This window comes from Pongo abelii, chromosome 1 (genome assembly GCF_028885655.2).
Source record: "Pongo abelii isolate AG06213 chromosome 1, NHGRI_mPonAbe1-v2.0_pri, whole genome shotgun sequence".
In the NCBI taxonomy this organism is placed as follows: Eukaryota; Metazoa; Chordata; class Mammalia; order Primates; family Hominidae; genus Pongo; species Pongo abelii.
This window is the reverse complement of record NC_071985.2, coordinates 114,727,483-114,741,933: the sequence shown is the minus strand read 5'-3', so window position 1 is coordinate 114,741,933 and position 14,451 is coordinate 114,727,483. Positions and strand designations below refer to the sequence as shown.

Below are 14,451 nucleotides of genomic sequence, written 5' to 3'. Positions count from 1 at the left end.
GTGTGATTTGGTGGCCTGAGTTCCACATCAGATTGTTTCTCAGGAAGCAAAGGTTATTCCTGAGGCTGGGGATTTGCCTCAACTGAAATAACTGAAATGGGACAGGGATCTTTCAAACTGGATGCTTCTATCATTTTGTTTTATCTGATTTCCAATCATCAATCCAGAATCACAAACATTCTTGAAGGACTTACCACTCAACTCTGAAAATGGCTGCAACTGAAATAAACATATATTCCATTTTAATGGAAGTAATACACATGCTTATGTTTAATTCAAGATACAATAGTGGACATTTTGTAATTGGGAATGGTTTGGTAGAGGTATATGGTGTACTGATCCAACGGAAAGGTTTGAAATTTCACACAAAACAAAACATTAGTAAAGCAAAGTATATGGTGGGACTCAGGAGATCTGAAGTCTGGCCTCTGCTAGCTGACAAGATGTTACAACAAGTTACACAGTTTCTCCTTTTATAGTAGTCTCTAAGGTCTTTCCCTCCATTATGCAGAAACAATGTAATTAAAAGCGCCTTTCAGATCATAATGTGCAAACAAACATCAGCTAGTATTATTATAGTTAGTGGATTTGAGAAAAAGACTTTCAATTATTGTGCATTAGTTGCTGTAACACTTGTACAACCTCCCCCTTTTTTTCCACTAGTAGAGATCAGGATGTGGGTTGCTTTTACCAAAGTATGAATAATGATGAATAGGAGGGCAAGGAAGTATCTACCATATAATTGGAACCCGATAAACACTCACTGATTTGTTGATGAATGAATGAATGAATTTGTGTGTAAATGACTGAATGAATAATGTGAAGATTCAGGGAGTAGTAATTACAGTTCGGTTCAATAAACATTTACTGATGGAGGTGACCAAAGACAAGTCACAGGGTAGGGAAAGGTAACCTGAGCAGACCTTTGGTCCCTTGGCCTCACCTGCAGAAGTCCACTCCAACATTCTTGAGCTTTACAACTGTGGCATAGGTATGTCCTTCCTTAAGCACTCCAAACTTCACTGATGATGGGACAAGATGGAACCCAAAAAGGGATGACTTTGCGTTATTAATGGCAGCAGATGCAACAGAGGATGTGTTCACTTTTCCTCCAACAGAATCTTGCACCTTTGCATTAAGGAAAAATTAATAAAATGGTTCTATTTTGAGTTCCCAAGATTAAAAAAAAAAAAAGTCCCTGTCACCAGAGGAAAATAACTATTGAGTTGCTGGAGGAAATGAATGTTTATAGTCTCATGTCATCCTTACAACAGTCCTGTGAGGATGTATTTTAGGCTTTGTTTTAAGGATAAGGAAGTCAAGTTCAGAGAACTGAAAGACAGGTAATTGTTCAAGTGGTAAGTGGCAGAGCAAAGATTCAGACTCAAGTTTGCCTGATTCTAGAGTATGTTCTCTTTCATCTGTGCCAGTGGTCATCAAATGTTAGCTTCCATCAGAATCTCTGGAGGACTCATAAATACACAGATTGCTGACTTTACCCCCAGAGTTTTTCATTCTGTTGGTCGGGGGCAGGGCCCAAGAATTTGCATTTATAACAAGTTCTTAGTGTTGGCAATGCTGCTGGTCAGGCAACCACACTTTGAGAAACATTGATCTGTGCCCTTATTATTCCTCACATCAGCAATGCTGACATCATCTCAGAGTTTGTTAGAACTGCAGAATCTCATGCCCTACACCAGACCTAGTGAGTCGGAATCTGTATTTTAGCAAGATCCCGAGGTAATTCATATGCACATTAAAATTTGAGACGTACTGTAATTTATATATTGTCAGTTATATATATATATATGTATATTACAATAAATTTTGTGATGGAGATGAACACAGTATGCCATGGAAGAAAAGAAAAGATAATTATCAAAACTGGTGGGCTCCAGAAGGTTTCCCAACAGAACTGGGTGGAATCTTAATCTTAGAGGCTCTGAGGAAGAAAGGAGCTTGGTATTTTTAAAGAATGAAGAGAAATCTACAATGGCTGAATTATAGTGAGTTTGACTCAGGGTGAGGGTGAAGAAGCAAATGGGGCCTTATCATCATGTTAAGTCATCTGGATTTTATCCTAAGACTCATGGCAACGGTGGCCAATGATTCCTTTAGCCAGTAGTAGTATGCTGGTAAACTGGCTCTCTGAAACAATTCTGATTTCTAGTGTTTACCAATTTTGTGGTGCAAGTACTCCCAGCATGGCTGATTTCAAGCTATCAGTGGTTTGATAACTGGCTCATAAAATTTCTCCCAGCAGCCTGTATGAGCCAGCTCCATCAAAGCACCATCTGAGTTTACATGTGTGAGATGTAAGTTTAAAGAGCTTCATGGTGAGATGGTGTATATGGTCCATAGCAGTACACAGTGGCTGGAAACTAATAACTTCAATGAATGAGAATTACATAAAACCTACAAAAGGAGCAGGATTGAAAAAAATAAAAAATAAAGAATTACATCAAATGCTGATTGGCTGTGGGGAATTTGTTCCCATGTTTGTTTTACCTTTGCAAGAGGTTGAGACTTAGGCTTGGAACTCAGCAAATAATGAGGCAACTTCACTTTTTCTTTTCTTGCTTGTCCCGCAACATCCTGCAGCAAGGACTGGGTTGGAATTTTCACGGGCTCATAAGATTCTGGTTCTGTTAGAGAGAAAGCTTAAATTATGCCACATGGACATTTTATTCAAAGACATTTGAAGTAATATCAGAGTGTATAAGAACATAAACCAACTTGGAAACTTTTCTTCTTTGCTTTTCAAAGAGCTTATTTATTTATTTTTATTTTATTTTATTTCAATTTTTCTTTTAGATTTACTGCAGGTTTGTTACAAGGGTATAATGCATGATCATGCTGCCCAAATGGTGAACACAGTATGCGATAGGACATTTTTCAGCCTGCCTCCTCCATTCCTCCCTCCTTTCAGAGTCCCCGGCATCTCTTGTTCCCCTCTTTATGCCCATGGGTATCCAAGATTTAGCTCCTACTCAAGTAAGAACACGTGATTTTGGGTTTCTGTTATTAATCTGCTTAGAATAATGGCTTGCAGCTGCATCCATGTTGGTGCAAAGAACATGATTTCATTCTTTTTTATGGCTACATAGTATTTCATGGTGTACACGTACTACATTTTAAAAATCCAATCCATCATTGATGGGCACCTAGGTTGATTCCGTGTCTCTGCTATTGTGAACATTACTGCAGTGAACATGTGAGTGTATGTGTCTTTTTGATAGAACAATTTCTTTTTCTGTGGGTGTATATCTAGTAGTGGGATTGCTGGGTCAAATTGTAGTTCTATTTTTAGTGTAAAGAGCTTATTTAAAAGGAGAAAAGTCTTCTGTTAATTCTCATTTTATGCCTTTTCATTTTACAAAGTGATTTTACATACATGACCTAACACTGGTCCTCACAACAACCATATAAGGTAGGCAGTACAGATGCTATTAGCATCTATCTTTTAATAAATGAGAAAAATAAGATTCTAAGGAGTCAAGTGGCCTGCCTAGGATGAACTGAATTACACCCAGATCTTCAAGGTTCCTTCTATTAAATCAACATTATATAATACAATACAACATTAACTCTGAAAGATTTCTTAAAACTAATAAGTAAAAAAAAAAATCCCAAGAATTTCTTTGATTCTACTACTATATTCATAGTTTTAAAAAGTGGTTTAGTAAGTATAGATAAATTAAGCCAGAAAATTAAATCTTCAGATCACTAAATTCGGTGACTTGTTCTTTTCCTCAGTTACATGAGGGAATGAGCAAGTGTAGGAAGTCCATGCAGCAGTAGCTGTGTGTCTTTGTTCCACAGATCCAGGAGGTGGAAATAAGAATGGTATTTTAGATCGTGGTAGTTAAAAATCCTTTCCTGCATTCAAATCAGGAAGAGAGGAAAAGGAAGGGGACTAATATTTGAGTGTCCACGATCTGCAGGTGAGTGCCACACATGTTTTTACACCTGAATGAGGGGGCTCTGGCAGTGATAATCTTGGACTGTTCAGCATTCTTCCCATCCTCTATCTGTATGCAAACTCCTGCCACACACATCTGGTGCCAGGACATCCCTGGTCCCAACCATGAGAAGCAAAGCCCAGTCAATGAGGGCCCTTCCCTGGATATTTCCACTGAAGTGGACAGCGATAACCCCATCTTGCATACTAGGTTATGGATCTGGAAGGATCAGAATCTTAGGCCTTTATGGTCATGATCTCTGCCACATGGAAATAGCCTGTCCTTTGTAGGAGAGGATAAAACCAAACAGGAACAAGTAGGGATGGGTCACGGTGGAGGCAGGGGGGATGTGGAGAGAAACAGGCATTCAGACACAAATACTCTCCTGGAAAGCCAGAGTACCTGAAGCCAAATGCCCCTCGGCTAGCACCACAGCCACACAGCCACTATTCTGTGGTTTGCTTTTGGTCACCAATAAATCTCGTTTTTTGTTGTTGTTCAAGTGAATTTGAGTTTTAGTTTTCATGGCTGTAAACTGAGAAGTCCTAACTAATATAGTAGTAGTATCTCTGTTTTTTTTTTTTTGGAACATGCTCCTTTTACTACTCAGCATGTCCCAAGCCCATTCGTGAATCACCGTCTGCTGGGCTGCTTTTGGAAGAATAGAGATTCCTAGTCCACATGCCAGTAAAGCCCTATTCCTGACCAAAACAGAATCAGAATATCTGGGAATGGAACTCAGTGATCAGTGTTTTTATGTATTTATTCCCTTTGATCACTATTCTCTGCATAGGCAAGCATTCTAGCTTGGTATAGTTTTTGTTCATATCCTTGCCGTATGTGTACTACTGCTTTGTGTGCATGCATGTATCAGTCTAATAAGTACTAATTTGTTGCTCATACTATTATTATTAATAGTAAATATGGTATAGAGTTTATCATGAGCTGGACACTGTGCTAAGCATTTTACATACATTAACTAATTTAATTCTCACAGCCCTGTGATGTATATAGCATTATTTCCCCTTTACAGAAGAGAAATAGGAAGAGATAAAGGGTTTAAATAATGTGCCCAGTGTCACATAGCTATTACACAAGGAGCCCGGATGTGAACCCAGGTAGAGCCCGTACTCTTAGCTCTGCTCTATACTAGACTGCCTCTCATAAAACATGCAGATGATTATTCCACTGAGCCTGCCCTCCAGGGATCAGGATAATGGGGGAGGGAGTCCTTGAGGGTCTTGGAGCAGTGGCTGATTACCAGCTGACACAGAGGTCCTTTAGTATTTGAACAACTGGTACAATCCAACTAGTGCATTCATCTGAATATTACTGCTGGACCTGAGCCGACTGAAGAACCAGTAGTGGTTCCTTGTTACCATGCTGAGGAAGGCTGGATTATTTCTTTTTTTTTTTTTTTTTTTCACAATTATTTACTTTCCCTTTGAGGATGGCTTCCCCGTAGGTGGAATATATTTCTCTGCTCCATTGACTTTGAGCTTGGCTACAGCATTTGCTTTAACCAACAAATGTGTCTGTGGATTACAGTGTATGCCAGGCTGAGCAGAGGCTGTGAGGGGCAGCATGTGCTCCTGCTGGACTCTCTTAAGCTTTGACCTTCTGCTGTGAGTATGGCTTGCCTGACGTGGTGGCTCCTTGGCTCCTACAGTGTGGCATTCTTGGGATACACCTGGACATTACCTGCAGCCGGAGGTGTGCTGGTGAATGGTTAACAACTACCTTTCCCAGGGTAACTGCCCTGGTTTGTACCAGTCTGGGGCAGAGCTGCCATGGACATCCACAGGCCCTCAGACTGGTTGTTTTAAGCCACTACAGGATTTGGCGGTGCTTCCATGCAGTATTATCACAGTCAGCACTGAACCCATGTTTTATTTTGCAGGTCCACACCTTCTCTAGCTGACTCTATTGTATTTTCTGTAGATCATCTTGTATTATTACGAAATAAAAACTCTCTTATTTACTTACACTGATTTCCTGTTCATTTCTCCCTTCAAGCTTTTGAACACATTCATTTTATTCATTTTATTTTAAATAAAATATTCAAGCTGGGCGCGGTGGCTCACGCCTGTAATCCCAGCACTTTGGGAGGCCGAGGCGGGCGGATCACCTGAGGTCAGGAGTTCAAGACCAGACTGGCCAACATAGTGAAACCCCGTCTCTACTAAAAATACAAAAAAAAAAAAAAAAAATAGTGGCCGGGCATGATGGTGGGCGCCTGTAATCCCAGCTACTCAGGAGGCTGAGGCAGGAGAATCGCTTGAACCCAGGAGGTGGAAGTTGCAGTGAGTCAAGATTGTGCCACTGCACTCTACCCTGGTCGACAGAGCAAGACTCCCTCTCACAAAAGGAATTAATAAAGTAAATATTATTTTCTCTTCCCTACATCAGGAATGTAATATAATATAATATAGAGAATTAGGAGTCTTGAAACTCATTCTAGCCCTAGCTCAGTCACAAATTTGCTGTATGATTTTTACATGTCACTTGACTTCTCCAGGTTTCAGTTTCCTTGAGTAAAATGAGGGCTGTTGTAGGTGATTCACCTCTTAAATCTTAAAATCTATGAAATTCTGTTTATTTTTCAAGACCATTCCTCCCATAAAGCTTTCTCCACTGCTTTGTGTTAATTCCTTCCTACTCTGAATTTCTTTAAACTTTTTATATCAAAATTTAATTTTCCATTTACAGTGGAGTCATATTATTGTACCTTATCTCAAATACTTGGGGGTGCAGTAGGTGTTTCAAACAATTTATTTTTCCTCCATCAAAGCTTTGTTTCTTTGAAGCTTGTGCCATCAGACTGTATTAGTTACTACTTCTCCAAGTGGTTGTTATTTACTGACCACTCTCGATCATTCCTTTTAGTCACTGGTGATTTTAACACCTGAGAGGGTCTCCCACTTTATCTTTCCTGATGACATCACCTGGATGATCCATCCAACACCCTGTCCTATCTGATTCTTGATCACACTGTTTCTTCATCTTTTCCACCTCACTAAGTCTCACGGCCACATTTTTTACCTTGCCAACCCCGATCATTTTACCATTTTCAAAACCTGTTTCCAGTACCCTTTCTGGATTACCACCTCTTATTCTTCTAGCTATTATTCTGTCATATCCAGCAGGCAATTATTTGACCTCACTGAGGTCTCTCACCAACACTATCACTTTACACAAGCAGTCCCTTCCTTCTTGTTTTGCTTTCCTGCTTATCTGGAATAGATTTGATACTCTATCATTATATCCACTCCTTTGCAATCAGACAGGAATTCCCTCATCCGTCTTCCCCACACCTAACCTATCAACCTGCCTGTAAATGTATCCCTACTCTCTCTCTTCTCTCCTGTCACTATGGAGAAGGTGACCTTATTCATATCTAAGGTTAATTCTGTCACTCAAGGTTTTCCCCAGTTGCCATGTTCTTCCATCTTCTTTAGGACCTTGTGGTCTTGCACCTTAGGTGCCTCTTTCTCTGTCATCATCAACTTCTCTCTGGTATGGAAGTATCATCATTTGCAAATCAATAGGCTCTAGTATGCCTAATCTTTAGAAAAATATCTCTTCCTTGACTACATATTCCTCTTTTATATGCAATCCCATTTCACTAGTCTTTTAAGCAAAACTCTAGGGTGAAGCTGTGTACTCTTGTGCTGCCACCATTCTATCTATTACCCACTTCACTTAGGCTTCAATCCCCTCCATGCTCTGAAACTGCCCTTGTTAAGTTCACCAGTGATCTCCATCTTGTTCAACCCCATCTTCCTTCCTCACCTTGCTTGACCTTTCAGGGGCATTTGATACACTCCAAACACTCAGTGATTTCACACCCCTGTTTTTCTGCTACCTTACTGGCTTCTTCTTCTTCTTCTTTTTTTTGTTTGAGATGGAGTTTCGCTCTTGTTGCCCAAGCTGGAGTGCAATGGTGTGATCTCGGCTCACTGCAACCTCTACCTCCCGGGTTCAAGCGATTCTCCTGCCTCAGCCTCCCGAGTAGCTGGGATTACAGGTGTGTGCCACCATGCCTGGCTAATTTTTTGTATTTTTAGTAGAAATGGGATTTCACCATGTTAGCCAGGCTGGTCTCGAACTCCTGACCTCAGGTGATCCGCCCGCCTCAGCCTCCCAAAGTGCTGGGATTACAGGCATAAGCCACCGCGCCTGGCCTATTGGCTTCTTCTTAATGGCCTTTACTGGCTCTTCCTCTGCCTCACTTTTACCTTCTAGAGTTCGCCTCAGGACAGCCATTCTCAAGGCATGAACCTATATCAGCAACATCAGCACCACTTGAGAACTCATCAAAACTACAAATTCTCAGCCTCACAATTGGTTTAACCTAAGAATCATCCTTGATTCCTCCTTTTGTCTCACTCCTGCATCCTCTTAAGCAGCAAATTCTACTGGCTCCACCCTCATGATATAGTTCCTATTAATTTCCTTCTCACCATTCCCTCTTTGCCCACCATAGCCCAGGTCTTCAGCAACTCTCACATGTGCCACTTCAGTTGCTTCTTCCTTGCTTGCTCTTTTTCTCACTTCTCCCTTTCCTTGCCACGAGCTGTTAGCCTCACAGAGTAATCTTTTTAAAATAAAAATTAGCCATGTAACTACCCTGCTCAAAACCTTCCACTGATGTTTGAATAAAACTGCACTGAGAAGTACTACGTGATCTAATCTCTGCCCCTCTGTCTGACCTCATCTTCTTTTACTTTTTCCTTTTCTCATTTTGTTCTAGCTACATGCCTCCTTAATGTTTCTTCCCCTCAGGACCTTCATATTTGCTATTCTCACTACATGAACTATTCCTCTCTCCTAATCTTTGCAGGGCTGACTCCTTCTTATACTTGTCTCAACTCAACTATTTTTTCACAGAGAGGCCTTCTAATCTCCTAACGGAATGTTGCCCCTCTCCCCAAGTCACTCTCCATACATTGTACTGTTTTATTATGTCATAATATTTATTACAACCTGAATTTATCTGACTTATTTATTTGTTTACATATTGTCTAGTTTTGCCCATAATATGGGATGGGTCTAGCTCCATCAGATATGGGAGGAGTCTAGCTCCATCAGACTGTGGCCTCATCACTGTTGTATATCCATGCCTAGAACAATGCCTAGCAAACAGTAGGCATTGAGTAATTATCCACTGAATGAATAAAACTTGTAGGAGAGAAGTTTAAGTCAGAAACGCAAGTCTTGTATTGGGTAAGTCTTTTTTTTCTTTTCTCTTTTTTTTTTTTTTTTTTGGGACGGAGTCTCGCTCTGTTGCCTAGGCTGGAGTGCAGCGGCATGATCTCAGCTCAGTGCAGCCTCTGCCTCCCAGGTTCAAGCGATTCTCCTGCCTCAGGCTCCTCAGTAGCTAGCATTACAGGCAAGCGCCACCATACCCAGCTAATTTTTGTATTTTTAGTAGAAACAGGGTTTCACCATATTGGCCAGTCTGGTCTTGCACTCCCGACCTCAAGTGATCCGCCCGCCTCAGCCTCCCAAAGTGCTGGGATTACAGGCATGAGCCACAGTGCCTGGCCAGGTAAATCTTTTAATTCACACTTAAATGTGGCAAAATACTTGCTCTATAAGAGATAACTGAAACCCATCAGTAGATTCCCATCTCACATTCAGCATGGAACATGTCCACAGGAACCAAGTGGTGGCAAAATTATCTACACAATGCAAATTACTCTCTCTATCTCTCTTTTGTGACTAACTATATTTAATTGAATTATCTTAGCGAAATCAGCATAATGTGACTCCACTGTAACTAGATACTATCCTGTATTATTCTATATTTCAATTTCTGCTAGTCCAATAAGATTATGTGCTATGTAAGATAGAGACTACATCTTATGTTTTTCTTCTAGCACCTGCAGGACCAAGAAACTACTGAGATAACAGGTAAATCTAAGTACCAAATTTCTGGTTACTCAAGAAAAGCTTTCAGGTGTCATCTGATCTTCAATAAATCATGCAAGTTCTCAGAGAACTAAAAGGGATAAAATTAAGTAAAAATGAAATAAAATAACATCAAAAAAGTATTTCTTTCCTTCAATCTGGAACTTGTAGTCATTCTCAAAAATCTTATTTGAGATACTCTGATGTGCTAAGAAGCCTTTGCAAAGCTGCATAGCTCCAGGATCTGTGACCCTCTCGATTTTTTTCTGTAACTCTCAACCTCGCCTCCTAGTGCCATCTCCCATATGCCAAGAAGACATAATGTTCAGTTTCAAGAAGCAATAAGATAAAAAAGACTGCTATACCTTCAGGAGATTTTGTTGAATTTTCAGTTTGGTTCTGAGCAGTGAAATCCTTCTTATCTGCAGAAATCTCTGGTTTTGGAAGATTAGGCACACTTGAGGATTTCTGTTCTGAAACCTTATGTGGCTTGAAATCTAGAAAACCCGAAATGAACCTTATAAAGTGATATTTTGTACAATGATATAATGACTACTAATGTTTGCATGAACAAACATTGAACAAGGTATTTTACAATGAACGAGGTACCTTTTCTCCCACTCTCTTTAGAAAGACTAAATATAAGAAAGCTATTAAGAGGAAGGGATTCTTAAAATATGATATAATGTTTGCCATTAACAAACAGGAAAGTATTTGCAAAGTTTGTACTCCCTAGGAGCTAGCTGGTTCTTTATGGGTATTATGACCAAATAGTAGAGTTGTCACCTTGTTGTGTTATATAGAAGAGGCCAAGTAATTTGTTTCTACTTTTACCTGGTAATGGCAACTGAGATGTGATCTTTTTTTAAAAATTTCCAAACTTATATTCATTCATTACTGTGAAAACTAGCTCTTTGTTAAATGTATCTCTTTAAGAAATAGGTACAATAGGAAACAAATTTTAAAGAAATCTATCTAGGATTGAGGAGGAAAAAATATTTCAATTTATGTGTGTGCCAACCCTGGTTGAATAGTCCTGGCTGCCTCAAGTACTGTGTGCTGAAAAGACTTCCGCAGTCTCACTCCATTTCAAGAGGAGAATAAGCAGTGCTTGGTTAGTGCTGACTGCCCAGGCTGCAGGAGGTCTGAGAGGCAGCCTAATAGCCACCAATTTCTGATCCCTGATTTCTCCCCATCACATTTATAAGTCATTGTTCCAGCCTTAATCTTTGGTTTACCAACTCAGTCATAATTAGATATTTCTATTGGCTGTGTTCATTATAGACAGCTGAACTTCAAGTATCGTATTGTACAGTAGAAAATTCCTCTATCTGGGTATTTTTTTTTTTTTTTTTTTTTGAGACGTAGTCTCGCTCTGTCGCCTAGGCTGGAGTGCAGTGGCACGATGTCAGCTCACTGCAAGCTCTACCTCCCGGGTCCATGCCATTCTCCTGCCTCAGCCTCCCTAGTAGTTGGGACTACAGGCACCCGCCACCACGCCTGGCTAATTTTTTGTATTTTCAGTAGAGACGGGGTTTCACCGTGTTAGCCAGGATGGTCTCGATCTCTTGACCTCGTGATCCACCTGCCTTGGCCTCCCGAAGTGCTGGGATTACAGGCGTGAGCCACCGCGCCCGGCCCCCTATCTGGGTATTTTAACTACTCAGTTTACTAGAGAGAAACACTAAATTTTATTTCATCCCTAAATTCTTCAGCATGCAGCTCCTGAGAACGAAGACATTCTCCTACATATTCACAGCACGATCATCATACCCAAGAAATTAACAGTAATTTAACAATGTCCTCTCTCACATAGTCTCCTAATCAAACTTGTGCAGTTTCTCCAAAATATCTTTTATAGCTATTTTTTCCTCAATCAAGCATCCAATCAAAGCTTAGGTTTCACATTCAGTTTTTATATCTCTTTAGTCTTTTAGTTTAGAACAATCATCCCATCTTTTTTGTTTTAATTACATTGATTTTTGAAGAGGCTGGGCTGGTGGTCTTATAGAATGTCTGCATTTTGGTAGACATTTGCCTCTGTTTCCTCTTGATAAGATTCTGGTTAAGGATTTTTGGCAAGAATTCTCTATAGGATTGTATTAGTCGGTTTTCACACTGCTTATAAAGACATATCCAAGACTGGGTATGTCTACAGGAAAAAGGTTTAATGGACTCACAGTTCCACATAGCTGGGGAGGCCTCACAATCATGGTGGAAGGCAAGGAGAAGCAAATCATGTCTTACATAAATGGCAGCAGGAAAATAGAGAGCGAGCTTGTGCAGGGGAACTGCCCCTTATAAACCCATCAGATCTCATGAGACTTATTCACTATCACGAGAACAGCACGGGAAAGACCTGCCCCCATGATTCAATTACCTCCCACCAGGTACCTCCCACAATACGTGGGAATACAAGATGAGATTTGGGTGGGGACAAAGCCAAACCATATCAAGGTTCTATGCACTTTGTGTTGCATTACGTGAGAAATCACTTACTGCTAGGTTGTCTCCTTGTTGGTAGGAGTTTGATGACTTGGTTAAGGTAGAAAATGCGGAATGTCTCTATTGTAAAGATATATTTTCCTCCTTATAATTTGTAAGTAATATATGGGTTGATATTTTGAGACCTTATGAATGTCTTCTTCCCCAGTGAACTTTCATTACTCCCTTGCTTTTTAAATTAGTCAGGTCTCCTAAATGCATTTAGGCCAATTTTAAGCATACACGATGAAAACTAAATGTTATTTACCTATTGGTTTTCTCACATAACTCAGCCAGATCTGTCATACGCAGGTCACTGTAGGCTATGTCATCAGCTATCACTGGTTATGTCCTAAGAGGCCACTGTTAGGTATTATTCAGTTACGGACATTTAATAGGAATATGTGCTACGCTAACGTATTACCTAGATTAAGATCAGATGTATCTTGAACAGCTGTTTCATTTGCATCTTCATTTTTCTTTGTAAAAGAAGGCAGTTTTTTGGAAAGACTGTCCAGATGATTATACTGAAAGGAAAAAAAACTTATTTTAGACTTATACATGGCTGAAATTCAACAGTCACAAATATGTTAAGTTAATAAGCAATATTGAAAACATATTTTTAATGCCCTAAAAATAAAGTTTACAAACTAAAATTCTACAAGAGACTGATTTACCCAATTCTAGCTTTTGTTAACTAGTCATAATTTCCTGTAATTTCTTCTGAAATTTTCATAGAAATGCAGGGCATTCTGAACACATGAAAATATTCGCTTTGCTTCAGGGTTTTAATGAACTTTTGGCCAGTGAGGGGAAGGTCGGGGCTGTGGTCCCACAGGTAGGCTGAAATAGATCAGGAGAAGAGCGTTCTCCCTCCCTGAGCTTCCAAGAACTCACAGTCTCTTAGTGCTATCTTAGCAGCTGATGGGTGAGGAAATTTTAACTCAATAAAAACTTCAAAATGGGTTATCAGAGGACAATCAATGATAGGAAAGATTCCGCCTAAAAAGGCTTAACATAGATGGGAGAGGGTAAGTAATAGTGAGACTGAAAGGCAGGATGGGGGAGTGATAGTAATACATTGCAGAGAACTTCTACTTAGGTGCAAGACCTGAAATTAGTCTTCCTTATCACATGCTTGTGAGAATATGGATTTGAAGGGTACAGGTTAGTCAGCCAGGTCAATGCAGGAAATAAATAAACAGCATCAGGAAAGACAGATTACATAATAACATATGCAATATATCAAATTTATAAAAACTTTTATTAGAATATTGCTCATTATATTCAATTACCTGAGACTGATATAACTGGTTCAATTCAGATTTAAAAAAGGGTGGTATTATGCGGTTCTTAATATCCATTAGATAATTCTGTGTTGTCTCAATTTCCTTCCTGGTTGATGTTTCCATAATGATGCAAAAGAAGACATAGAACATTTTAAAGTGTTATTGTTTGTGCTTTAGCTCTAAATCCCACAAAAATGAATGCAATCACTAACAATAAAACTGACAAGAATTAATTTGTTAGATTTTTTTTGTCAACTTGTTTTGGTTCATTTTCTCTTCTTTTAGAATCAGTCACATTTCCTACTTCAAAAATAAGACTCTCATGTAACATAAGAAATAATGATACCAGGTGTTAGTTTGATTTTGTAGTTGATCTCAAAAGGCTAAAAACCACATAGCCCTGTAATGGTTAAACTTTTTGAGGTTTTTCAATTCTCTGAGGTTTAAATGACAGCTAGAGTCTACTGGTTTTCATAATTTCTGTAGTAGTAGTAACAAAAAAACTCAAACACACGAAAAACAAAAACTTGAGGCATGATTTGTGAATAATGTGGTCAGTGGTTACAGAGTTAAAGAAAAGCAGTCAGGATAGTACTGCTTTCCAATACCAGAACCCCTATGTTGGGGAGACATTATCTAGGGAAAGCCAATGAGATGTAAACTGAAGTCATTGGGTAAGAGTCCAGGAGCTTTTAAAGAGGGCTGACTCAACTGGGAGACTTTTCCTTGTCCTTGCCTCATGTCTTTCCCTACTTCATGAAATATGAATGTGACTCAACTGGGAGACTTTTCCTTGTCCTTGC

At 39.6% G+C, this 14,451-nt stretch overlaps 1 protein-coding gene across 9 annotated transcripts in view; it reads right to left on the bottom strand.

Moving 5' to 3' along the window:
* SPAG17 (sperm associated antigen 17) overlaps positions 1–14,451 on the bottom strand; it is a 248,047-nt gene that overhangs the window by 17,000 nt on the left and 216,596 nt on the right. For all 9 annotated transcript variants that reach the window (XR_008512558.1, XR_008512547.1, XM_054528865.1 and 6 more), the window contains 5 exons: positions 13,655–13,754; positions 12,784–12,886; positions 10,241–10,372; positions 2,509–2,645; positions 944–1,128 (listed from right to left, as the gene is read on the bottom strand). Coding sequence is in view for 7 of the 9 variants with exons in the window: in XM_054528865.1 (XP_054384840.1) it covers positions 944–1,128; positions 2,509–2,645; positions 10,241–10,372; positions 12,784–12,886; positions 13,655–13,754 (657 nt within the window). In the remaining 2 variants the exon portion in view is untranslated. The remainder of the gene's footprint in view (positions 1–943; positions 1,129–2,508; positions 2,646–10,240; positions 10,373–12,783; positions 12,887–13,654; positions 13,755–14,451) is intronic.